Source organism: Oryx dammah, unplaced genomic scaffold (assembly GCF_014754425.2).
Source record: "Oryx dammah isolate SB20612 unplaced genomic scaffold, SCBI_Odam_1.1 HiC_scaffold_25, whole genome shotgun sequence".
Lineage (NCBI taxonomy): Eukaryota > Metazoa > Chordata > Mammalia > Artiodactyla > Bovidae > Oryx > Oryx dammah.
The window spans coordinates 4,048,537-4,075,252 of NW_024070209.1; the positions used below are offsets into that span (position 1 = coordinate 4,048,537).

General features: G+C 51.4%; 1 protein-coding gene across 7 annotated transcripts in view; it reads right to left on the reverse strand.

Moving 5' to 3' along the window:
- Window positions 1-276: 276 nt before the first annotated feature.
- The window catches only part of CRACDL (CRACD like), a 126,465-nt gene continuing 100,025 nt past the window's right edge, over window positions 277-26,716 (reverse strand). For 5 of the 7 annotated variants that reach the window (XM_040267649.1, XM_040267650.1, XM_040267651.1 and 2 more), the window contains 5 exons: window positions 22,048-22,275; window positions 16,381-17,938; window positions 3,357-3,529; window positions 2,258-2,402; window positions 277-1,015 (listed from right to left, as the gene is read on the reverse strand). In XM_040267649.1, the coding sequence (XP_040123583.1) occupies window positions 873-1,015; window positions 2,258-2,402; window positions 3,357-3,529; window positions 16,381-17,938; window positions 22,048-22,275 (2,247 nt within the window). In that variant the 3' untranslated portion in view covers window positions 277-872. The remainder of the gene's footprint in view (window positions 1,016-2,257; window positions 2,403-3,356; window positions 3,530-16,380; window positions 17,939-22,047; window positions 22,276-26,716) is intronic. The other 2 variants (XM_040267645.1, XM_040267646.1) reach the window with 2 other exon arrangements.

A 26,716-nucleotide genomic window follows, 5' to 3' on the forward strand; every position in this document is an offset into this window, starting at 1 on the left:
GCTTCTGATTTCCAAAAATGAACACCAACGTTTTCCTGGGGCGGGGAGAATCTCATACAACCCAAACTCCCCAATCAACCCAACATGAGGTTTGACCATGAACTCTCTTATTCAACGAAATTCCACACACTGCATTTAACTCAGTCACTGGAGGACACTCTCTCAGCCTGGGTAAAAATCACACTTACACATGTGTCAGGTCTGAAACCTTTTATTCGACAGGCAATGCATTGTTCAATGGTGAGGGACATGGATGACTAGTGGAAAAGTTTAAAAACTAATTTTGGAAGGAGTCTATGAATCGATGGAGCCCGCTGTGTTCCTTCCACTCCTTCGTGGAGTGGCTGCCTTCAGGTAAGCGGACCGTGTGATAGCTGCTCTTGGAAAAAACGTCTGCATTTCACCATGAATGTCATGCCTAACGGTAAACGTGAAAGGAGAAGACGGACTCCACAGGCAGGACGGGGGCCCAGAGACACAAGCTGATCTCTGGGGGAGGCGCGGGCACATGTTCTCCTGGAAGGCAACCTGAGTTCTGTATCCGCGCTTCATCTGCAGTTTCTTCCCTGCCTGAGCCCTCTCTCTCTGGGGGATTCTGAAAGACTCACATTCATACCTGTGGGCACAGAACCTCGTCCCTGACCCTTTTCAATGGTGTTCTTGTCTTTGGGCGTCTCTGGCCTGGGGCCCGTGGCCATGCGTCCGTCTGACTTGCTTGCCTGGTTCCTCCCTCTTCCCTGAGCTTGTTCTCTCGAAACCTGATGATAAAATCGCTCTTCAGTTTCACAGTTTGTTTGCCTTGATTGAGCGGCAGTTTGAAAGGAAGTGACTCGTCAAGGAAGTAGACATTCTTTACCAGAGCACTGTTAAACCTATTTTATGATTTGGGGCATGTCACTCCAAGCTTGCGATTTCTTTCTGGCCAGCTCCATCCAGGAGGGCTGATCTGTGCTGCTGTAGCTGGCTCGCTTCAGCTGATGCAATTCTTTCTCCATCATCACTGCTGACTGGGCTGCTGGAGAGAAGACAAAACAAACGGAAACGTGAGAAAAAAGTTTGGATTTGCACTTAAGCTTCTTGGAGGCCTTTTAAAAAACATGTCTAGAGTCTTAACCATGGTCTCAAGCATAAAACGTGCAAATGTGTGAAGAAGATGTTGGCACAGGATAATTTACAGTTCCAGCAATGTGGTGAGTTGAAAGAAACTTTCATGATAAAACTGCAGGAACTCTGTGTGTAAATATTCTTAACACCACTGAAAGGGACACTTAAGATAGGGTTAAGATGGTGAATCGTGGTATGTATATTTTAGCAAAATGAAAACTAAACTGAAAAATACTGTTACATGCCACAAGAAAGCTGAATCTAGAAACATTACACTCAGCGAAAGCAACCAGAAACAAGAGAACATATATTTTATGATGCCATTTATAAGAAGGGTCCCCCCGAAAAGGCAAATATACAGAGAGACAGAAAAGAGATTAGAGGTTGCTTAAGCTGGAGGGGAGCATGGTGAATGACTGTGAATGGGTATGGGGTAGCTCTTTAGGGTGAAGGAAATGGTCCAAAATTGGACTGTGATGGTTGGACAACTTGATAAATATATATTCACTGAATTGTATGCTTAAAATGGGTGAGATTTTTTTGGGGGGCCGTGTAAATGATTATCTCAATAAAAGCTGTTTTAAAAAAAATCAACATATAACATTATAAAGCAATTATTACTGCTGTTTAGATGATGACTCTTTTCAAGACCACATGGACTGCAGCCTGCCAGGCTCCTCTGTCCATGTGATTTCCCAGGCAAGAATACTGGAGTGGGTTGCCATTTCCTCCTCCAGAGGATCATCCTGACCCAGGGATTGAACCTTCATCTCCTGCTTTAGCAGGTAGATTCTTTATCACTGAGCCACCAGAGAAATAAAGTCACTCTTCTATAAGTAAAAAAATAATAATAATAATAAATAATTGAATGATCAATGTGGCAGGACGTCCTTGGTGGTCCAGTGCTAAGACTCTGCATTCTCAATGCAGGGGGCCTGGGTTCAATTCCTGGTCAGGAAACTGGATCTCACATGCCGCAACTAAAGATTCCATGTGCCACAACCAAGACTCGGTGCAGTAAAATAAATAAATATTTTTAAAAAAATTAATGTGGCAGCAAGTAATTCAGAAAAGACAAAACAGAACAAAACAAAGCAGGACCAAACCTGGAAATGCATTTCTAAGGGCTCAGCACTATTTTGGGGGTTCATACCCAAATTCTGATGGGACAAGGAGACTCCTCTTTGCAGCCCCTCCTGGAGGCGGAGCTTTGCCCCCTGCCTCTGGTCCGCAGGAGGCTTGGCAGGGGCCAGCAGGAACGACTTGCTGCGGACAAAGTCAGCATGCTTCACGGGCTCCTGTCAGGACACAAGAAAGACACACGCGGTCCCGTCACCTGAGATTCTGACGGGGACAAACATACCCACAGGTGATGAGCCATGAAGGCTTCTCCACCCACGTGGCTCACACTGCTGCCACCTTCCTGGGGAGCTCTGGTTCACGACTGGCTGCCATCCAGCCTCCAGGACGGACTTGCTCACAGCCTGCTCCTGATTCCTGATCTGTCCTTGGCCCTGGCCAGGTTCCACTGGAAAGGCGAAAGGAACCATGTTGGGAGATAGTTTCATGACTTGTAGGATACTTGGGATGACCGTGGATGCCAGGATCACTAGTGACTATTTGTTTTATAAATTCCCTAAGCCTGCTTGGCTACAGCAGCAGTTTTGGTGAAGATGAAGAGAAGCAGGTTCAACTGCATGCTCCAGCTCACGTCCCCACATGGCTGCATCATGGCGACTAGGGGGAACCCCAAAGCTGTGAGTGCCAGCCTGCTTTTAAGCACCATTGTTTGCGCTGGAGAAAACTGTTTTCAGTCTGGAGTGTACAAGGGACCCCCGGGGCCCAGCCCTACAGAGGTTGGTGGACTACGGGCCCCAGTGGGCGGCCAGGGCAGCAGCACAGGCAGGGCTCGGTCATTTACTGCAAAATGAGTCAAGATGGGGCTGCTGACATGGTTGCCTAGCATCCAAATGGGAAGTTATTTTCACCCCGGGTCCCTTTCTCCAGATGCTGAGCTATGTTGCCAAGGAGCCTGGAAACAGAGGGTTGTCTGCACTGCCTGAGTGGTCCACGGCTCCTCTGCTGCCCTGGGCTCCTGGCACATGCACGGGGCAGACATCAGCTGTCATCACAGGCAACGGTCGCTGTAATGACCGTGCAGGACATGGAGCCATCACGGGGTCCCAGCCCCCAGCCCCTACCTGGGGCGCTCCCCCACATACACAGGGAGACAGAGGATCCACTCTAAGCACCTGGGTTTTCTCGGGTACCTTGGCGGGCCTTCCTGTGTCAGACTTCAAGGTCCGGGCCGCAGGTTTGTCTTCCTGGCTGGGGGGCTGCTCCAGAGGTCCTCGGTGCTTCTGGCGCCCCACGGTGATCCACGGAGGCACAGGCTGGCCGTTGGCTCCAGGCCCTGCTACCTTCTCTATGGGTAAAGACACAGGTCATACAAAGTAATCCTGGTCACCTCCAGCCTGGCATGACTTCTCCCACGCACAGCACACTGCACAGGGGCTCTGGGGTGGGTGTGTGGGTGGGGGTCTGCAAGCCTCCTTGGAGACACTAGTCCTTTTCTTTTGGGGACTTTGTCTTCTCAGTTATGTTATGTTCAGTCACTAAGTCATATCTGACTCTTTGCGACTCCATGGACTGCAGCACACCAGGCTTCCCTGTCCTTCACAATCTCCCGGAGTTTGCTTAAACTCATGTCCATTGAATTGGTGATGCCATCCAACCATCTCATCCTCTGTTGCCTCCTTCTCCTCCTGCCTTCAATCTTTCCCAGCATCAGGGTCTTAGTTAAAGATGATTCAAAGAGATTATGCCTCTCCTGTCCGAGCCACAAAAAAATCAAATGCAACTGCTCTCATACACACGTTTAAAGGCAACCTTCCTCTGATGGGATGTTAGGGAATGAGATAAGAGTCAGTACCTAGATAGAGAAGATTTCTCTTAGACAGGGCTCTCCCTTGGGACCAGTGTACACTACCCAATACTCGATATGCTTGGAACACTATGCTTCTCTTTTCTTTTAAAAATTGTAAGCACAATCTTCCCCTGTGGACACTGACACCAAGAATAAGCCACAACTATTTTCCTCGATGTTTGGGAGAGAAGAGAAAAAAAATGCCTTTAAAACAAAACATTGTGATGAGTTTCCTTCCACGTTCATTGCTTTGGGTGGTAAAACTGTGGGTCGTTCCCCCTTTCCCTTGCCTTTCAACTCTTCTGTATTTTTATATTTCCTATGATGAGAATTTATTCCCTTTGTCAACAGAAAAAAGAAGCCAGTTTTTTTTTTTTTTTCAAGGAAACCAAGTGATTAAATAAGTGGCTTCTCACGGGTGTCTGGAAAGTTCCTTGAGCTCAAGGCCCACGAGCCGGCCTCCCTGGGCATCTGCCCACCGCCCACAGAGCAGACGGCCACGAATCCCCATCTCCAGCCTGGCTTCTTCCTGCTTCCCGTGTCCACAGGGCATCCCCGTCAGCAGGCACAGGCCGTACCATGACACAGCACACATGGAGACATCCAGGGAGGGACAGTGCCCTTATTCTCTGTGGCCTGACAGACACCACCCCTTGATCGGGTGTGTTTAGAATTTTACTCTGTCTGGTTTGGCTTCTGCCTCCAGTTCAACGTGGAGTCCCCTTCTCCCATCCCCGGTCACCAAGGAGGGGTGAGAGACAGAGCCACCGCCCCATGAGCTTCTTCTCCCACCAGGGTTGCCCTTGGCCTCCGCGAACCTGCTCCATTGCCTCGACTCACCCCTAGTCCCCTTAGCTCTCTCAGGCTCTCCCTGGATGCTTACCTCTTCCCCATCACTCTGCAAAACGCTCAGGTCTCCCACAGCTCAGAGAAAAACGTCTCTAGAACCTCGCCACTTCCCTGCAGCCCCCATTCTCCACTCTCCTCTGCCCGTGTCTCTTCAGCTAACCCCAGACTCAGACAGGATGTGAACACCATGCTATCCATCCGCCCAACCACTGGACCGCAGATCTGGGGCCTTACCTGTCCTCCAGCTGTTTCACCCCTGCAGCTCAGCTGGGACCACGTAGCCCCCTGTGGGCACCCCACCTCCAGGACCCTGCCGGACTCTTGCTCATAAACCTGGAATTCCCCCTTGTTCCTGATCCTCAGCCTTAGCACTCACAGTTGCTCAGATTGCTTCTAAATGTGTAATCCAGCCCTACCTTCTACTCTGAGCCAGAGCCCAGCATTTCTGCTCCCCACCCCTCCTTCCCTTCTTCCTCCCCCCCACTCATTCATTCCTTCATTCATCCACTCCTTGTTTGCTATGGGCAGGGATTGTGCTTAAAAACTAAGATGGTAAAGAGAAAATTGTTTCTTTAAAGAGCTCTGGGCTTCCCTGGTGGTCCACTGGTTAAGAATCTGCCTGCCAATGCTGGGGACACAGGTTTGATCCCTGGTCCGGGAAGATCCCACATGCCACGTGGCAACTAAACCCCTGCACCACAACTACAGCGCCTGTGCTCCAGAGCCCATGCTCTGCAATGAGCAGCCCGTACGCCACAAGTACTGAGCAGGCCCCCACTCGCCGCAACTGGAGAAAGCCTGTGTGCAGCAACAAAGACCCAATGCAGCCAAAAATAAATACGTGGCGAAAACTGGAACTCGCTACACTTCACAACATGCTGTGGACACAGGGTAACACCAATGGGTGGGAGCTGAGGATACTGTCTGCAACTGGGACCTGAAGAAGGAAACTTCTAGGCTGAGAAGACGGGCAAGGAAAGGGGACAAAAGACAGCGATGTTGGCAGGCCAGCTTAGAGGGGCTGAAGGACAGGGTGGGCCAACTGAGGGGTCTTCCTGGCCTTTTTCTTGTCCATTACAGGTTTAAACACTGTGTATACTCTGGAGGAGACTGCATGGAGAGTAAGTGTGAGTGGGGCTGGAGGCGGGGAGAGGGGTGGGAGGCTGTGGCCACGGTCCAGGAGAGGTTGGACAGCGACTCCAGGATCGTCCCTTCAAGTCCGCCAAGCTCCCGCCTGGATATTGCCTCCTCCAGGAAGCCTGTTCCGGTCACTCAGTTGGACACATTCCCCCTCCTAACCCTGCTGGAACTCTCCTGAGACGTTTGCTCCACTGTTTGGTACTAAACACAACTGCCAGCTGACCGACCACCCCACTGACATATGCTTTTGGTCACCAGAATTGCTTATTTACTTAACAAACAGCCGGCAGTAACTACATACCAAGTGCTGCTCTAATATTAGCTTATCTAAGGTGTAACTGCGCTCTGCTTCTCGTCCAGAGAACCGAGCAGACGCTCGGCACACAGAGGCAGGCAGCGTGGCTCATTTCACTGAAAGTCTGCATGTCTCATCCCTCTTTGCCAACTTCTCCTTCCAGAGAGTACTCATAATCTCTGTCTTTCTGGAGTTTTCCTGCAGGGAGGGGTCCTTTTATTCCTCTCAGATCTTCTCTTCACACTCATTGGCTGGTCGTGCTCTCTGCTCTCTCTTGGCCCCTGACGTCTGCCCACACAGTTCTCCCGGCAACAGCCAGCACATGCCAGCCTCCACCTCGGACAAGGAGACTGGAGAAAAGCAGGGCTTTGACAGGGCTTGAAACTCACTATCTCAGTCAATAAAATTGTTTTGAGAGATCGAACCTGGCTCATCTGCACTGCAGGTGATTCTTTACCCACTGAGCTACCAGGGAAGCCCCTACTTTATCATGTAATCTTTTTAAAAACATTAAAAAAAAAAAAGCACTCCAAATTAATCCGGACTCACGCGGTGCTTGGGCGGTGACCAGGGGAGGAAGTCGGTCCCTGCTTACCCTCTTCACGCCCCCTCGGGCCTCCGTGCTGCCTGGGGTGCTGGGACCACTTGTCTTTTTAACAGTTGGCCCCCGCCCTCCTACTCCTCCTCTGCAATTCTCTGAAGGCTTACCCGGAATCCCCCCTCCCACTTCCATTTCCTAACTAAGACCCCAGACCAGCAGGGGCAGAGAACCTGCCTCTCCGAACTCAATGATACGATGCAGCTCCCAGAGAAGCGCTGCTGTGTCTGCCAGCCTCCTTCTCGGGGCGCGGCGGGCAGACCGTCCATAGGCCGCTCCCCTCCTCCAGGTCAGGAGGCACTGCTGTCATCCCAGCTCCTCTGAACCCACCTTCCCTTCGCCTACTCATCGCCTTTCTCACAACCTCCACACCCCCGTCCGGGGAAAAAAAGCCCCTGCTGCTTTCACTGTCTCCCCCTGGAGTGTTTACATCATAACAACTGAGTGCTGGAAAGGCCTGGACAGCGCCCTCTGCCCTTGGCTTACGGACAGGTCAGTACAGCATCTCGTGCCCACTGACCCGCATAGGACACAGTTAAACTGTGATGATAACTATCAGCGTGTCAAGGTTTTACAACGAATCCGGTCCTGGTGAAAAGGGGTGATGGGCTGATGGAGTTAAACAGTGTTCTGGGTCAACACTGCCCAGGGTCTGGTAACCCAACATATTCGTGCAGGGGACAGATGGGCAGTCCATGTCCAGGGCCAGGGTTTGTGCAGGCTCCAAAGCGCCAACTATAACAGTTTGGGGTAGGGCTTCCCTGGTGGCTCAGATGGTAAAGAATCCACCTGCAATGCAGGAAACCCGGGTTCAATCCCTCGGTTGGGAAGATCCCCTGGAGTAGGGAATGGCTACCATTCCTGTATTCTTGCCTGGAGAATTCCACAGACAGAGGAGCCTGGTAGCTACAGTCCATGGGGTCACAAAGAATCGGACACGACTGAGCGACTAACACTAACCCACTCACTCACTCATGTAACTCTTTTAAGGCTCTGTGACTCGTAGGTAAAATTTGTGAAAAAGCATTTTTAGAGAAAAATCAATGAGTGAACCACATCTGGATGTGCAGGACTGGGCATCTGGTCACCCAAGGGCGTGTGAACTGGAGGCTCCAAGGATCAGACGCTTGGCCAGGCTCTTTGCTTGAGTTCAAGGCCTGAGCGCAGGCCTCGGCATGTGAGGGCTGGCAGACCTTGTACCAACATCCAGCCCAACTCCCACACCTCATGGTGGTGACCTGGGAGCCAGCAACAGGCTCCATGGCACAGAGCTGTCACGGAGGAACCTGGATCGAAAGCTCATTTGCTCAACCACCACTGTCTGTGCAATTAGGACAGTCTCTAAGCAGAAGACAACGACCAGAGTCTTCTGAGCACAGAGACAACCCATCTCCCTGTCCTGCCAGTAATGGAGCCAGGACCTCATATGGGTATGAGGACAGAAGGACACTGTAATTTGAAAACAATTTTGAGGGCTTCCCTGGTAGCTCAGCGGTAAAGAGCCCACCTGCCAGTGCAGGAGACATGGGTTTGAGCCCTGACCAGGGAAGATACCACATGCTTCGGAGCAACGGAGGCTGAGCACCGAAACTACCAGGCCTGTGCCCCAGAGCACGGGAGCCGAAACTGCTGCAGCCCGCTCACCCTAAGATACCACATGCTTCGGAGCAACTAAGGCTGAGCACCACAACTACCAGGCCTGTGCTCCAGAGCACAGGAGCCAAAACCGCTGCAACCCGCTCACCCTAGAGCCAGTGCGCCGCAGTGAGAGAAGACGCCGCAGCGAGAAGTCTGCATGCTGCAACTAGACAGTGACCCCCGCCTCTCTGCAACTAGAGAAAGTCCGTGCGCAGCAATGAAGATCCAGCACAGACAAAATTAAATAAATAGATTAATTTTAAAAAAGCTGGGACAGGAGAATCCCATTCCCGCACCCTCCTGCACAGCCGAGAGGAGGTTTCGGTACATCCCTGGGAAGCGTGACTGTATGGTATGAAACCGCATCACAGTCTGAAGTTAAAATGCTCTTGCTGCCCTGTGAGTTACGACTAACCTCATTTTACAAAGGAGGAAGCTAAGACATAGCAGTTGACAAACTCATTTGCTCAGAGTCTCACAGCCCCTGAGGGGTGGACCCCAGAATCACACCTCCAAACCCAGGCTCTTCTGTCTCCCCACCCAGTGCCTGCCTGGCTCACTTCCCTGCCTCATCCCTGCCCCTGGTTGCACAAACAAGGCGGAGGGCCACCCGCTGCAGGTCAGGAGCCACCCCTCCCATCCCGCCCCTGGCACAGATGTCCTACAGAGAAGTGAAGTGGTTTATGTTCTCGGAGCTGCTGGCAGCGGCGGGGGGGCGGGGGAGGGTGCGCTGGAGGAGACGTCAGAGGGAGGGAAGGCGTGGCAGATGAACTTGGGGAGGCAGAAATGTTGACTTTGGCCAGAATCTAAACTGCCTTAAATGCCTTACACAGGAGTGTGAATTTTATTCTAAACATAATGGGGAGGCATCCAGAGGATGTAAAAAAATGTTTTAATTGGAGGAACATTGCTTCACAATGTTGTGTTGGTTTCTGCCTCACAACGCACAGCAGCCACGTGTATACATGTATCACCTCCCCATACATGTATCACCTCCCCTTTGAGCCTCTCTCCCATGCCACCCCTCGAGGTCATCACAGAGCACCAAGCTAGGCTCCCTGTGTTATATAGCAACTTCTCACTAGCGATACCCTGAGAAAACTGTAATTCAAAAAGGCACATGTACCCCAGTGTTCACAGCGGCACTATTTACAATAGCCAGGACACAGAAGCAAGCTAGATGTCCACTGACATTCACAAGTTTTAAAGAGGAAAGTTTTAGGGTTAGACCCATGACTTGGGAAGAGAGAGTGAGGAGTTGGAAGGAGAAGGTGCTGCAGGGGTCAGGTTAAAGGTGCTGAGAGCTGGCCCGGGGGCAGGTAGGGGAGGACAAAGATCTGCACATTAGGATGACCAGGACGCGCTGACCAAGGTGTAAAACATGACTGATCCTCTTCATCCATCAGATGGAAGAAAAGAAACTAAAAACAGACTGACAACACCTAGTGCAGATGAGAGGTGCAAAAACAGTCTCATCTCTGCTCTTCGAAGCGTAAACTTGTGCAGCCTTTATCAGGGTCATCCGAAGTTGGCTATTAAATTAAAACTTTCTAGCTCTGTGAGCCAGAAAATCCACTTTTAAGAATCTATCCTACGGCTTCCCTGGTGGTCCAGTGGCTGAGAATCCGCCTGCCAAGGCAGGGGACATGGGCTTGATCTCTGGTCCGGGAAGATCCCACATGCCACAGAGCAACCAAGCCTGGGAGCCACAGCTGCTGAGCCCACTTGCTGCAATTACTGAAGCCCGTGCACCTAGGGCCTGTGCTCTGCAACAGGAGAAGCCACTGCAGTGAGAAGCCCGCACATGCAACTAGAGAGTAGCCCCCGCTCTCCACAATCAGACAAAAGCCCGAGCGGCAGTGAAGACCCAGCACGGTCAAAAATAGATGAATTTAAAAAAAAAAAAAATCTATCCTAGAGATAGAATTCCCCAGTGGTTATGACTCCAAATTTTCACTGCTGACGGCCCAGTTTTGACCCCTGGTCAGGGAACTAAGTTTGACCCCTGGTCAGGAAACTAAGATCCCACAAGTCTGATGGCATGGCCAAAAAACAACAACAAAAAAAATAGTCTAGCCTAGCTTAGAGAAATGATTGTGTGAACACACAGAACTAACTGCAGCAGTGTTAGCAAAAGGAAAAAAAAAAACAAAAACCTCTCTCAACAATCGGAATGCCCTTCGGCAGGGGAATGGCTAAAGAATATATGGTATATGTACTCTGGTGGTTCAGATGGTAAAGAATCAGCCTGCAATGTAGGAGACCCTGGTTTGATCCCTGGGTCGAGAAGATCCCCTGGAGAAGGGAATGGCAACCCATTCCCGTATTCTTGCCTGGAGAATTCCATGGGCAGAGGAGCCTGGCGGGCTAAAGTCCATGGGGTTGCAAAGAGTTAGACACAACTGACTACACACACACACACACACACACACACGTTGCCCTTAAAAAGAATGAGGCCAAGTGGCTCACTCTGATCAGAAAAGATGCCCCCTCCTTACTGTGGAGAGAAAATGTCTAATTGCAAGCTAACATGGATAGCATTTTTATGATAAAAAAAAAAAAAGATTGCTGGGGACTTCGCTGGCAGTCCAGTGGTTGAAACCCTGTGCTTCCACTGCAGGGAGCGCAGGTTCAATTTCTGATTGGAGAGCTAAGATCCTGCATGCCCACTGGCGTGGCCCCCAAAATAAATAAAAACTCAAAAAGAAAAAAGATCGCTGCACCTACCTGTCAACATTGATGTAACTCTGACCACAACCGGCATGAGAAACAGTAGGGATGACTCTCTCAGTGGTGGTGCGTTCTGCCTGCGTATATGTGTGTGGCAGGGGCTTAGGGAGATTCAGAGGTGGGTGGAGAGGAGGCTACTACATCCTTTTCTGTCATTTAAAAGATCGTTTTAAAATGTACGTACAGTGAAATTCATTTTTCTGCCATACAGTTCTATGAGTTTGAATATAGACTTAAGATTCTTGTGGCAGCCACCACAAATGGGCCACAGAACAATGCCAACACCCCCCAAAATTCTCTCCCTTTGCAGTCACTTATTGAGTCACTCAGTGGTGCCCGACTCTTTGTGACTCCACAGACTGCAGTACGCCAGGCTTTCCTGTCTTCCACCGTCTCCTATTCCTGCCTAGAGAATCCCATGGACAGAGGAGCCTGGTAGGCTGCAGTCCACGGGGCGACAGAGTCAGACACGACTGAAGCAACTGATCACGCACGCACGTCCACGGAGTCGGTGACGCCACCCAACCATCTCATCCTCCGTCTCCACCTTCTCCCCCTGCCCTCCATCTTTCCCAGCACCAGGGTCTTTTCCAGTGAGTTGGCTCTTCGCTCAGGTGCTCAAAGTGCTGGAGCTTCAGCGTGGTGAGAGCAGGCGAGCTTCAGGACGCCGGCACCACTCCCGCTGACGGGGTCGGCGTCCATCCCGGCTCTGCTGGGGGAGAGTCACCACACTGAGCAGCAGGCGGGCATGAGCAGCTGCACACAGTCTGAGGAGCCAGAAGAGGCAGGGGAACTGAGGCGCAGAGTGTGGACCGCGCTTACTTGCCAGGAAGGGACCACGGGGGGAAGGAGGAGGATAAAAAGAAGGGTAGGTGTGAATGAAGTTGGTTTTCTTTAAGAATAAAAGACATGAATATATTTTTAGGACACCAAAAAGATTAAAAAAACTCACTAAACTCCTTGTATTCTATGTAAACAAGCTTGAATACACTGAAATAACTGCCATTAGAGAAGGTGACAACCTCTTTGAGCTCATTTCCTTCAGAAAATGTCCCTGACATCCAAAGACAAGAGGGACATCCACCTACACTCACCACCTGCTGCCTCCCTGGGCCCTAAGTTCCCGGACGGCAAGGCTGCCATGCTCTTCCTGACTGCCTTTTGGGGTCGGAACAGCACCCTGTGTGAGGCAGGAGTATGGGAATTGTTTGCTGAAAGAACAGATGCATGAATGAGTGAGCCTGGCTCCAGGGCCTGCTGTGCCACCAGCCCTGCCTGAAGGAATGAGTTTGGACTAGAGGTGGAGACCAGTTATCCAAGGAGGCCCCTGGTGAGAACAGCACACTGTCCAGCTACTCTCCAAAATATCCACCAAGTGTCCACCACTCCACAGAAGATAAGGCACACACACACGACTAGAAGGTAGGCCAACAGGAATAACATCCAGAGAATGAACTGAAAAGGGATGACTTTTTCTATGTGTGTTCAGTATTTCACCATTTTTCCTGTGGTAATTCTAATCCTGTGAGCAGAAAGATGCTTCCAGCCTGGTAATTTAGACCGTGGGACAGATTGGTCCCGGCCAGCTCAGTCAGCAGAGCATGGGATTCTGAATCCCAGGGTCATGGGTTCTAGCTCCATGGTGGGTGGTTGCTCCTCAATATTTGGGCTTCCCTGTTGGGTCAGACAATAAACAATCTGCCTGCAAGGCAAGAGACCCAGGTTTAATCCCTGGGTTGAGGAGATCCCCTGGAGAAGGGAATGGCCATCTACCTCAGTCTTCTTGCCTGGAGAGTTCTGTGGACAGAGGAGCCTGGTGGGCTACTGTCCATGGGATGGCAGAGTTGGACACAGCTGAGTGACTACTACTTTCACTTTCACAGACTGGTCCAGCAGAGGCGTGGGAGCTGTCCTGCACACATGAGCAGGGCTCCTAACCCAGGGCCATTCACCGGCTACGGCAGTGAGGTGTGCAGGTTCACTGGTCTCCTGTGTGCCGACGAGCACAAACGTGCTGGGCTCACAGTGAACACCCCAAGGGGCCCCGTGAGACTCAGCCCAGGCGGCAAGCTGGGCTCCTGTTTATTGCAACAACCATCATATTCTCCCTGAATACCACATCCTGGGGTTTCTTCATCTTGAGAGCAGACAGACAGGGTGTGAAGAGAGGAGGGGAAGGAGCTGGAGTCCTCGAGGCAGAAAGGGGCCCACTTGGGGCCCCTCCATCACCCAGCTTATAGTCGCACCGCCTCAGGGGGACAGGGGAGGTGGCAGCCCATCTGGGGGCTCTGGGTAAAGTGCTCATAATGAGATAATGAACAGCAACAATTAGGCCTTTCTAGAAAACTGGATAATATGTTATTACAACTTGTTATTATCTGTATGTTTTATGTGAATTTAATTGCCTTTAGCTGCTGTAATTTGGGGGCAAGGATGGTAGCAGAAGTTATAATAACAAATTGAACTACAAGCAGACCCAGTGTCTGGGGAAGGAGTAGAGACCACTTGACTTAATGGGCTCCAGGAGCCGGCGTTCTGAGACTCTGCTCTGGCCTGTGGGAGGCAGTCTCCAGACTCCACGATCCCAGGTGGGACGAGAGAGCAGCCCCACCCTCTGTTGGCTTTCATGCCTCAAGTCTGGAGAAGGAAATGGCAACCTACTCCACTATTCTTGCCTGGAGAATCCCATGGACAGAGGAGCCTGGCAGGCTACAGTCCACCGGGTCGCAAAGAGTTGGACACGACTGAGTGACTAAACCACAACCGAGAGGGTCAGTTCCCAAAAGCACGTAAGAATTATCTCCTCTCTTTGCACTGATATGAAAATCACTCCCTGTGCTCCCTATAGTGACCAGGACTCTCCCCTTGAATTCACCTGAGTCAGTTACTTCTATGGCTTAGGGAATGCCAATAAAGTTAGACAGGTGAGAGAATTCTCTTCCACTATTTAAGCAAAGAAATGAGTATGATATCGCATTTTATGTGCTGCGCTAAGTCACTGCAGTGTGCTCAGCTGTGCTTCAACCCAGGGACGGAACCCGCGTCTCTTACATCTCCTGTGGTGGCAGGTGGGCTCTGTACCACTAGTGCCACCTTAATCAAAAGAAAAACAGTGATGGTTTTTCCTACAGACCATTCCAGCCAGCTGTTCTTGACAATAACCCTCCCAGCTTGGGCTGAGGAAGTTATAAATTATCAATGTGTCAAGCATTGCGCTCTGAAGTTTCTTTTCCAGCTCTGACCATGAAGCTGAGTATCCTGTGTTTAAGTTCCATTCATTTGGCAAGCCCGTGACAGAAGAAACCTTTAATTCTAGGCCACGAAGGTGGATGATGCTGATGTCAGGGTTTTATCTGCAGCCCCCTCCTCCATGGCTAGTTCAATGGCTTTTTGAATCACTGTATAATAGCTTCTGTAATCTGGAAATTTGCAGAGTGGATCACCAGTTACAGTTTGAACCTCCCCCAAAGCTCCCTATTATTCTAATGCAACAGCAGCAGCGCAAATTACAGCCAAGGGGTCTGATTCAGGAAAGTTACCTGTGGTGGCTCTTTCGGGGATGTTTTTCTGGAATCTTCACCCTGGAAGCACCTGCATCTTTGGGTGTTGCCTTAGGAATTTAAAGCCCCTGATTATCTTTTTTTTATATAATTTTCTGATTTTTTAAAATTTATTTTTAATTGGCAAATAATTACTTTACAACGTTGTGTTGGTTTCTGCCATATAACAGCATGAATCAGCCTTAAGTATACATATGAGCCCTCCCTCTTGAAGCTCCCTCCCACCCCCACCCAATCTAGGCGGTCAGGGAACACCAGGCGGCGCTCCAGGTGTTACAGAGCAACTTCCCACTAGCCATCATTAACACTTCATATACTGTGATGTCTGTGTTTCAGTGCTGCTCTCTCAATTCATCCCACCCTCTCCTTCCCCCATTGGGTCCACACAGAGCCCTTTATACACAGCACTTTTACTAATATCTTAGGAAAAAGACCACAACATCTTTGAACCAGTCTCGTGTGTGCCCTTCATTGCTCTTTTAGGGTGTGGGATCCCGAAGAACTGGCTTCTAGTTCAGCTGTTGCACAATGAGTCCTAAAGGAGTGCCAGACTTACAGCACCCACTTAAAATATCCTGTAAGTTGTGCTGTTTTATAAAATCTACCATGGAGAAATTTCTCCTTTGGACTCCCATATCACTCACACACACACACACACACACACACACACAACTTGCTTGCCTAGTTCCATCTTTGGCACACCAACTGCCATTAATAAAAGAAATCAGCCATGAGAGATTCTTTAGCTCTGCCGAATATATCTGTTTCCAACAGATCTGTTTCCAACACTATTTCTATAAATAGTGATGCATGTCAAAGACACAGAAAGGTCATCTATTTTGTGTCTTATTTTAAAAGGCAGTTGCTTTATAAGTTTCTTACTTTCTACCCCAACCTTAACACCATCTCCCTTTGGGGACAGTTCACGCCTAACCTGCGGAGGAACTCACAGACTCACGACTTCAATAGAGGAGATGCTTTCTGTGTGAGGCTGGGCCCTGGGAGCCTGACTGTTAAATAGGAGGAGCTTTTTCCTTGGGAGGAAAGGTCAGAATGATGCTAAGTGACAGCAGAGCCAGATGCTTCATTTATCACAAAGAACCAGCTCAGGCCCCAGGAGGACCTCCATCCAGAGAACACACATATCCCGGAGTCTGGGCCTCTAGAGGAAGAAGCATGTGAGTGGTCCACTGAAGATCCCACCTCCTCTCGGAATGTTTCCACATTTTCCTGACTTCTCTGAACAGGGCCCGTGGGATCTTAGTTCACCAACCAGGGATGGAACTGATGCCTTCTGCACTGGAGGCAAGGAGTATTAACCAGTGACCGCCAAGGAAGTTCTCTCCATTCCTAACTCTTGATCAAATATATTAGTGCTATCAACAGAAATTTTTATTTTTCTTCCAATTCTCCAGCAGCAAGGTTTTCACCGAATGCATTTACATACCTTAGAGATGCCCAGAGAGACGGTCCAGCTGACCTGATTTCCCCCTACCCCTCTGCACACACCCTCCCCAGGCCACTCCACCTCGTCTCTTACCAACTGCCCTGTGCGGTGACCTCCTCTCAGCCCGGCTCTCCTTCCGGGGGTCCATGGGCAGCCCCACCTTCTCGGGGTCTCCAGAGCAGGTGTCAGGGGGCGCAGGCAGCTGCGGGAGGGTGAGGGTCTGTAGCAACGGTTTCCTGGGCAGGGGCGGCTTGGAACTGAGCTGCTCCGTGGGCCGGGTCTTGCCCTTCCCGGGCTCACTGGGGGGCCTGGCACCTCGGGTGGAGGGGCCGCTCCCCGGAGGCCCCTTGTCGTCCCTGGACAGCAAGCTCAGCCCTCCTCTCTCCAGCCTGACCTCCGCACTGTACCTCTTGATGGCCTTCCCCTCCGGGCAGGGAGCTTCTCTGTGTTTGAAGGACAGAGACGTGGAGCGCAGCTTGACGGGGAACGGGCCTCCTTCCCCGCCTGCCGCCCGCTCCTGGGCAGCCGGGTCGGCCGTGTCCGGAGAGCCGCGCTCGGCCGGGGCAGGCGGCTTCCGAGGGCCGGGCTTGGGGCCCTGGGGCTCGGGGGCCGCCGGGAGGTCGTCGAGGGCGGCTTCGCTTTTCCAGGCCGGGCCGCTTCGGAGAAGCGGCAGCCGGACGGCGGGGCCACGGGGCTCCAGCAGGCGGCCTCCCGCGCGCGGCCACTCCCGGCCAGACGACACCGAGAACTTCTTGGCGGCCCCGCGCGCCTCGCAGCCTCCGCGCTCTGTCTTGCGCTCCGGGGCCCCCGAGGGGGACCCCGCCCTTTCGGTCTTTGGGGGCCCCGGGGGGGCGGGTCCCTGCTCCGGGGATCGGGGCGCGGGCGCCTGGGGAGGCGCCTCGGAGGCGGGTGGCGAGGGGGCCTTGTGCTTCAAGCAGCTCTTGGGGGGCGGCGGGCTGGGGGCCGCGGCCGGACTTTCCGGCCCTGCACCCCCGGGCGTCGGCAAGTCCAGCGCCGGCAGCGGCTCCTTCTGGCCGGCCTTGTCTGTTCCGTCCAGACCAGGGGGCATCTCCTGGGTGGCGGCTGGGCCTGGCTCAGGAGGGGTCGTGTCCCCCTCGGGGACACAGGGAGACAGTCGACCCTCGACGTTGTCTGCCGACACACAAACCGCCTCATCCGCTGTGTCCCCCCCTGGGGGACACGCGCTTTCAGAGGACAGGTCCTCCCTCTGGTTCTCGCTGTCGGGATTAGGGTCTGGGGAGCCTTCTGGGCGAGACGGGGACTCCGAGTGGGGAGTTCGGCCTAACGGGGGCTCTGTGACCTCCATGACCTCCAGGGTGGCTTCCAGCGTGCCCTGCGGGGTGTCCTCTGGGGTGGCCGGGCGGCTGGAGGAGTTCTCCCCTGGGGGGCTCTCCTCCTCGGTGCTGGCAGTGAACGCTGGGCAGTGCTGCAGGCGTGCCCGCCGCACACGGGGCCCCGCGGGTGGCAACACAGGGCCGGGCCCCTCTGGCTCAGAGCCTCCATCCTGACCTGCCTCCTGCTGCCCAGAACTGGGCTGCTCCTCCATGCTGATGTGGAGTGGCGGTTTCTCATCAACTTCCTCCTCCTCTGGGGTGCAGGTCAGATCACTCAGAGATTCTGACTGTGCTCTCTGAAAGTAAAGGGACAATGGACAGCAGCATTAGGACGAATATTAGGAAGCCTATGGCCTCCCCATAGGGCTTCCCAGGTGGCCCAGTGGTAAAGAGCCCAGCTGCCAATGCAGGAGACACGGGTTCCACTCCTGGGTCTGGAAGATGCCCTGGAGAAGGGAATGGCAACCCACTCCGGCGTTCTTGCCTGGGAAATCCCATGGACAGAAAGTCCACGGAGTTGCCAAGAGCTGGACACGACTAAGGGACTAACACTTTCACTTTCTTTCCATGTCCTCTTTGCACTTGGAGAACTGGAAGCTCAAAGAGGTCCCCAGTTCCACCAAGACTGAGCTAATAGGTGGCTGAAGGGCAAAGCTGTTCCGTCTGACCCCCATGCTGCCCCAGAGCCCGTGTCCCATGTCAGTGCCCTCTCTCTCCAGGGCTGTACACTCATAGTGAAGGCAGGCTGGTTTGCCTAAAAGCCAGTTCATATCATGTCCAACACAGTCAGTAGCAAACCATCTCTGTTAGGACAAAGCCCAAACTTTTCAGCTAAATTTGAAGTCTTATATTCTTCCATTTTAAATTATTTCTCCCACTCCCTACTCAGGTCAAGCCAAGCCCCTGCCATTGTATGTGCCAAATTCTGGATCTGAGCGACTGGTCGGCTGGTTGCTCCCCGTTCACCTCCAGGGCTCCCCCAGGACCTCCAGAGCTATCTCCAATTTCACTCCTGAAGAAACCCTTGCCTGGTGTGGTGTGACAATAAGACATAGCCTTGGGCCTTCCCTTGTGGCTCAGACAGCAAAGAATCTGCCGGCAATGCAGGAGACCTGGGTTCAATCCCTGGGTCAGAAAGATCCCCTGGAGAAGGGAATGACTACCCACTCCAGTTCTCCTGCCTGGAATATCCCACAGACAGAGGAGCCTGGCAGGCTACAGTCCATGGGGTCACAAAGAGTCAGACACAACTGAGAGACTAACACTTGTGCTATTTTTCTTCCGAAAGGTCTCTGGAATCTACAGTTAGTCTACTTCCTCCCTGCTATCCACAAAGTCAATTCCTGCTCTTTTAGGAAGGAAAGGAGATCAAGGTAATCAGGATCATTCAAAAGCAAATGTGAAAATGACCAAAAGGCCGAGAGCATTGATGCTGGTGTTTTCAACAAGACTTTAGACCTGTCTTTAGATTTTTCAAGCATCACCCTGGCTGCTGCACACGTGCAGTGACCTCCTTCTGTCTTTTTAAGAAACACCCAGGGGACTGTCTGCAGTAGGTTTTTGTTGTTATTTTAATACTTCCCAGCTGGCATCTGCTTGCTAACACAAGATAACCGGGATGTTTGTGACGACACCAAAGCTAGCCATGCCATGATACACAATCATATTCTTCTGGTTTTGAAAAGAGGAATATGTGAAATTTCCAGAAAAATTTTCAAAGGTTTCAGGTTCCTAAGATGTTATTGGGGTGTCTCAGGTGGTGCTAGTGATAAAGAACCCACCTGCCAATGCAGCAAACATAAGAGATGTGGGTTCGATCCCTGGGTCGGGAAGGTCCCCTGGAGGAGGGCTCGGCAACCCATCCCAGTATTCTTGCCTGGAGAATCCCCATGGACAGAGGAGCCTGGAGGGCTACGGTCCATAGCGTCGCAAAGAGTCGGCCACGACTGAAGCAACTTAGCAAGCATGCAAGGTTTTACTTGTCTTTTGTTACTGAGGGAAATCCTTGACGTGGAAATCCTTTAGGATATGGGTCATGTTTTAAAATGACGGGAACTCAGGCTAAGTCCACATAAAGTTGAGGAGCAGGCCTGGCTTGGGTACATCCAGCTTGAGCCACTGGCAGCCCCAAGGAGGTTACAGTGGGGGACCAGGAAGGAGGAAGCTGGCATGGACCCAACAGTGACACCTCTGTGCAATCCAGAAAACACAGACACCTCCAAAAACGTCTGCTCCCGACCCAGAAAGGGGGCAAGATGTGCAGAAGGCGGAGTTTAAATCGAGGAATGACTGAGTTTACACAGACTGCCTAAATCAGTCTGTGTCAGTCAGTAAATCAGCCTGAAATCTTCTTATTCTAAAAGATGGGGTTCAAGAGCTAAGTCAAGTTCAAAAGTAAAGAAAGAAGAAGAGCTCTGCCCAGGGGACAGTAAGAGAGGATGATGCATTTCCACCCAGAGTACGAGCTGGGCTTCCTGCTGCCAAGTCCTGGGCAGGCAGTGGCTGACAACACACACATCCTTCCAGGGCAAAAGACATCCCCATGGGAAGGAAGCTCAGACCTGGGCCAGAAGGAGCTGGCTTTGCCTTGTCCTGTGGCCGCACTCGGCATGAGGGTAGGCAGATTGGAGTCAGTGGGTCTTGCAAGTCCCAGTGGCACTGAGCCTTTAACTGGAGAGACACTGCACACAGAAGCATTTGCCCAAACACCTAGGTCCCCCCAGTTTGCAGGGGGGACAGGACAGGCCATTAGCCTGAGGGTAACATGGCCTCCTTTCTGCAGCGTTATCTCTCTCAGAATTCAATCTTGCTGTCGTGAGTTTAAAAAGCACCTTCCACAATTAAAGAATGTGAAAATCCTACATTACTTCATGTAAACCTTTAGATGAGGAACAAAAGTTACTGTATGACTTGGGGCAAATTATAACATCTCTGAGTTCATTGCTATTCCCTTTATTTAAAATCTAGTCTGTAAACCAATTATATCAAGTCTAGAACTTTGATTCTGGAACATAAATTATAGACCACTTCCATAATATAATAAGCAAGAGACAGACAGGGAGAAAAAAAAGGAAAGCGCCTTCCACATGCCCAGAAGAAAAGCTACTCTCTGCAGGGTGTCTCTGAAATCTGAGAGAGCCCACCCACTGCCTCCAGCTGAAGTGTCCAGCTTGCCCTGGTATCTCATCAACACCTCATGGTCTTGTCCTGAGGGAAGGAGGAAGGGATGTCAGTCTCTGAGTATCCCTTCCTTAGCCCTGTCATTCTGGGTGGCCGGGCTGGCCCACACCCTGCTTCTCAGCTCATCAGGGGATGAGGCGTGGCAGTGGTGAGGGGGACAACTGTCCCGTGAACCTGATGCACTGCACGAGTGCGCTCTCAGCTCCCGGAGGACAGGCTGATGCCTGCCCTGGGCAGCACGTCCTTACAGGGCACCACCCCTCTGCCGCTAGGTGGGTCCTCACCCCAGGCAGTGTCCATTCTAATTGTTCGGCTTCTTCCCGGTCATTTACTTACACACGTTTGATCGTTCATTTAGGCATTCCACTAACACCCATGGGGATGGCATCTCTGTGACTAGAAGCTAGAAGCACAGTCTTCTCATAGAAAGAGAAAAAGTACTAGTCGCTCAGTCATGCCCGACTCTTTGTGACCCCGTGGACTGAAGCCCGCCAGGCTCCTCTGTCCACGGAATTCTCCAGGCAAGAATACTGGAGTGGGCTGCCATTTCCTTCGCTAGGGGATCTCCCTGACCCAGGTCTTCTGCATTGCAGGCAGATTCTTTACCATCTCAGCCACCAGTGAAACCCAAGCGCCTCCACTGACAAAGGTCACATCTGTGTGTGGCCAGTGCCATGGAGAAAGTGCCCACAGTGATTGGCAGGTGGGCTGATTTCCACAGGATGCTCGGGGGAACCTCAGAGGGAGGACCTGGAAGCCCATCCCCTCAAGGGCTGAATAGGGGGTGTCCCAAGCAGGGGATACAACAGCAGGTCCTAAGGCCTGGGATGGGAGACAGCCTGGTGAGCTCCAAAAGAAGAAAGGAAGTCAAAACATGTTTGGTGAGAATGGGAGGAGGTAAACAGGCAGGGCCTGGTTGTGCCAGGCCTGCAGTGTGGACATCACACTGAAGGCAGTGGGAAGGAGGCGTCCCATGGCTCACAGCAGGCTCTTGGCACGCGTTGTAGAATGAATGACTGAACAAATAAGTAAGTGCTTTTGTTGGGAGGGGCTTATCTGACTTACGTTGAAACCCGAGCACCCCCAGCTTCTGGAGTCTGGTCATGGTCCCACAGGTCATAGGTCCCACAGGGGTAGGTGGTGGTTCAGAGGATGGGGACCCTGCAGGGAAGGAGCCGGGTGTCTGGGTGCTTGGGGCCTGCCCACCCTGCCTCTGGCCGGTTACCGAGGACAGCCGCCTCATCTTGCTGGACCGTTGGTTGCGGGGCTTGACGAGGAGCTTGTGCTTGGCCGCAGAGTTGTCCAGGCAGGAGGAGAACTCGGGGGGGTAATCGAAGTCAGCCACGGGCACCATGCTGCTGTCCGAGGTCCTAGGGGAGGCGGAAGTTTCGCTCGCTTGCCTGGAGAAGAGCTGGTCCGGAGACTGTGGCCGGGACGAGGAAACCACACAGACCTTCAGGGGACAAGGAGCAGACAGGCCAAGCATCAGCCTCTTGACAGACAGCAAACAGCACAGCCAGCACATCAGCTTCCCCTTTCATCATGATCATCTCTGGGCTCGGGGTTTGAAATGGTGGGTCAACCCTGCAGGCCCATCACTCATTTCCAAGAACCCGAGTCTGAGATGCTCCATGAATGGGTAACTCTGCCTTCACCTGCCCACAGCAGCTGCACAGGTGCTTCGGACAAGGAACTTTCTCCCATGAAACTGACCAGCCCGATTCCTCCGAGGGTGGGGTCAGGCTTGGCCCCATCTCTGAAAGTCATGGGGAAGGCCCAGGGGTGTGAAAAAAGAGAAAGAATACTCCAGTATTCTTGCCTGGAGAATCCCATGGACAGGGGAGCCTGGTGGGCTATAGTCCATGGGGTTGCAAAGAGTCAGACATGACTAAGCAACTAATGCTTCTAACACTAGGTAACATCATGTTTAATTTTTTTCAGGAACCATCATACTGATTTCCATAGTGGCTACACTATTTTATATTTCCACTAACACTGCACAAGGGTATCAATGTCTGTATTCTCTCCACCAACACTTGTTATTTTCTGTTTTTTTTTTTTTAATAGTAGCTGTCATAATGGGTGTGAGGTGGTACAATGTTTACATTTTAACTCAAGATCATAAGTTTATGCACCTCAATATGACTTAGTCTATGGTCTTCTCAGGAATGAGGCAGCAACAGGATGATGCAGGTGGCCAGCGGCCTGTTAACATAATTATCTCCTACTGTCTGATGCCTTGAAATTAAAAGATGCCTGCTCCTTGGAAGAAAAGCTATGACCAACCTAGACAGCATATTAAAAAGCAGAGACATTACTTTGCCTGCAAAAGTCTGTCTAGTCAAAGCTATGGTTTTTCCAGTAGTCATGTATGGATGTGAGAGTTGGACTATAAAGAAAGCTGAATGCCAAAGAATTGATGCTTTTGAACTGTGGTGTTGGAGAAGACTCTTGAGGGTCCCTTGGACTGCAAGATCCAACCAGTCCATCCTAAAGGAGACCAGTCCTGGGTGTTCATTGGAAGGACTGATGCTGAAGCTGAAACTCCAATTCTTTGGCCACCAGATGTGAAGAACTGACTCACTGGAAAAGACCCTGATGCTGGGAAAGAGTGAAGGTGGGAGGAGAAGGGGACAACAGAGGATGAGATGGTTGGATGGCATTACCAACTTGATGGACATGAGTTTGAGTAAGCTCCGGGAGTTGGTGATGGACATGGAAGCCTGGTGTGCTGCAGTCCATGGAGTCACAAAGGGTCAGACATGACTGAGTAACTGAACTGATCTGATGCAAGTACAAAGTTTATCCCTGTCGACTGGGAGAAGACAATTACTAAAATGAGGGGGTGGGACTTTCCTGGAAGGCCAGTGGTTTGAGACTCCAAGCTTTCACTGCAGGAGGTACGGGTTCAATCCCTGATCGAGGAACTAAGATCCCACATGCTGTGCAGCCAAAAATTAAAAATAACAAAAACAAAACTACTTGTAAAAATAAATAAATAAAACGAGGAGGAGAGGAATCTAAGTGAACATAATCTCTCTTAGTTCTGTGGCTTTATCGATTCGAGTTCTTAGGGGAATAAAATAGGGAAATTTTTAAGTGAACCATAGGACTCGTGGCCACGGCCCCCTCTATGCCCGTGGCTTTGACTCCCACCCAATCGCTGATGACTCGGGAAGTCACCTGCGACCGGACAGGTGATGTCTTCCCCAGGTAGTTCTCCTTAAAGTCATGGCAGGATGAGTCCATGTCACTCTGAGTCCATGTTAGAACCCTGTGCCCTTGTCTGGAGGGACAGTGACATCCACACTTGCTGAGATTTGGGGTTTCTTTCTTACTGTCTGGGACTCAAGAGAGCAAACAAGACGAACTGCTCTGCACATGGGGTGACTCCATGAGTGAGAATGCTCCCCAGTGACGACGTGGGCTGGGGTCACCCCTCTGTAAACCTGAAGGGCCAACATTCCTTGCCTGCTCTTCACGCGGCTCCCAAGTGTGCACCGTCCGAGCAGACGGTCCACTCTGGCTCTGAGGTGGGTGTCTGGGAAGGAGCTGAACGTCTCTGACCCTGAACTTGGGCCTCTGTCCCCGAAAACCCACCTGATGGCCACCACGGCTCGTCTTCCTGAAAGGGGACTGGGCCCTCGCCTCTGTCTGAGCTGTTGTTCTGAGAGTCCTTGGGGCCCCTTCCTGATTAAGGAGAATCAAGCTCTGTCTCTGATCAGTGAGGCAACTACGTGAGCTGGGCTGAGATCCGGGAGAGGAGGAGAAGCTGACTTGTCTTTTTATCTGCGGGCCGGCAGCTTTTGGAGCTCACGTTTACACTGCTTGCTCCCAGTTCCCCAGTATTGCTGGAATCTGTGCTTCTGGATGATTCTGGAAGTGGAGCATTTAATAGGAGTCTAACAAGTTGCTCTTTGCTGGGGGACTGTGGATCAAAGCCCTGAGGAAGTAGCCTGGGGTTCAGAGGGTTCTGTGGGGTGACCCTGGGTGACAGCTGCTTCACCCTGACCGTCCTCAAAAAGAGGGACCCTGACACTGAGGAGGGGGTGGAGTGTGGCGCGTGGGGAATGGGTCCTCGCACGGGGAGGTACAGAGCTGCCTGAGCCCACTCTGTTCTCCCCCAGGTCCCTGAGGCAACGGGCCAGGCTGCGGTCTCACCAGCAGTGATGGCTGTGCCGCCTTTGGCTGGCAGAGCTGGGCCGTCTCCCTTGCTCTCTTCCTCATCACCCAGAGCAAATGAGACCTGCCAGTCTGCCACCCTTGACCCCCTGTTTCTTACTTCAATGGCAGGAAACCTAGACAAGGACCTCTTAGGTGTCATTTTACCTTAAACGTCACTAAGCAAACATCATCCATTGTTACCTCACATGCTAATGCAACTTAAAAATAATCCCATATATTTTCTGAAAAACCCATTCACCAGGAAATGTTATCTTGGCAGTGTCACCAAACACATTTTACTGAAGACCTTTTTTTCATAATAATCTTCACCAAGTTTCTCTGTCGAGCAAGTGGGCCTGTGTGAGGTGTCACAACAGGAAAAGATCAAACAGCCCACAATCCCATCCTTTTGCAGTTAATGGTTCCATTATGTCAAATGCTGTGAGTTGTTTCACCCTCTTGGTCGACTCACTGGGCCCTAAAAACTTTCAGGGCACAAAATATGGTCATTGCATCTTCAAAACCACAGTAATAAATATTTTATTTTTTTTTAAGTCTTGAAGGCTCAAATTTTGGTTACCGATGATGCCAGTGAATGGGTCCTATTACCCAATTAAAAAAAAAAAAGAATGTCACCATGAAAGGAGGGATGTTGAAGACAAGGTCAGCCCTGCCCTGTATGAATGGCTCCTAGTCAGACTATGAAATTTGTGCATCATGGCACTTTATGGGTTTGAGGCTGGGTTCACACTTGAATCCTTAACAGATTTAGAAGCTACCAACTCTCCTATACTGTCTATCCCAGCTGACTGTCCCAGCTAAATGCAGAGAACCACGTTGCTGGGAAAGTCAGAGAACCATGGGATGGAGTGGAGGTGAGTCAGTCTTTGGTGGTTCAGGTTCCCCACCACATGGTACAAACACAAAATCACACCCATTCCTGAGGCTCCGCCAGTGAAGATGCCAAGATATGTGTGTTACCTGGTAATGACGCCTTACACGGCCATCAGCCTGTCACCTTTCCCCTGCACCTAAAGGGTGCAGGGTGAGCTTGGAGTCCAGGAAATGGGCCACACGTTCCTCCGTGTCTTCTCTGCTTTCTCGTCCAGCTGGGAAAGCAGGTGTGGGTGGCCCACTGCCCTCTGACCTGCTCGTGGAGCAAGCAGGGCAGAATTCTGGAAGGAGTCATTCTCTGGCCTGCTATGTGGGAACCCCTGCCCTGGGTGTGTTCACACTTCAACTATACCACAGCCCTTCCTCTGCCTTCTGAGAACCCACAGTCACACCCAAGTCAGGTAAATACTCCTTTTCCTGCTTTTGAACTCTGGTGCTGGAGAAGACTCTTGAGAGCCCCTTGGACTGCTAGGAGATCAAACCAATCAATCCTAAAGGAAATCAACCCTGAATATTCATAGGAAACACTGATGCTGAAGTTGCAGCTCCAAAACTTTGGCTACCTGATGTGAAGAACTGACTCATTGGAAAAGACCCTGATGCTGGGAAAGACTGAAGGCAGGAAGAGTAGGGGATGACAGAGGATGAGCTGGATGGCATCATCGACTCAAAGGACATGAGTCTGAGCAAACTCTGGGATAGTGGAAGATAGGGAAGCCTGGTGTGCTGCAGTCCATGGGGTTGCAAAGAGTCAACATGTTTGAGTGACTGAACAATAACAATCTGCCTTTGCAGGGGAACTTCTGAGCTTCCCAGCTGAACTGACTGCTGAAGCT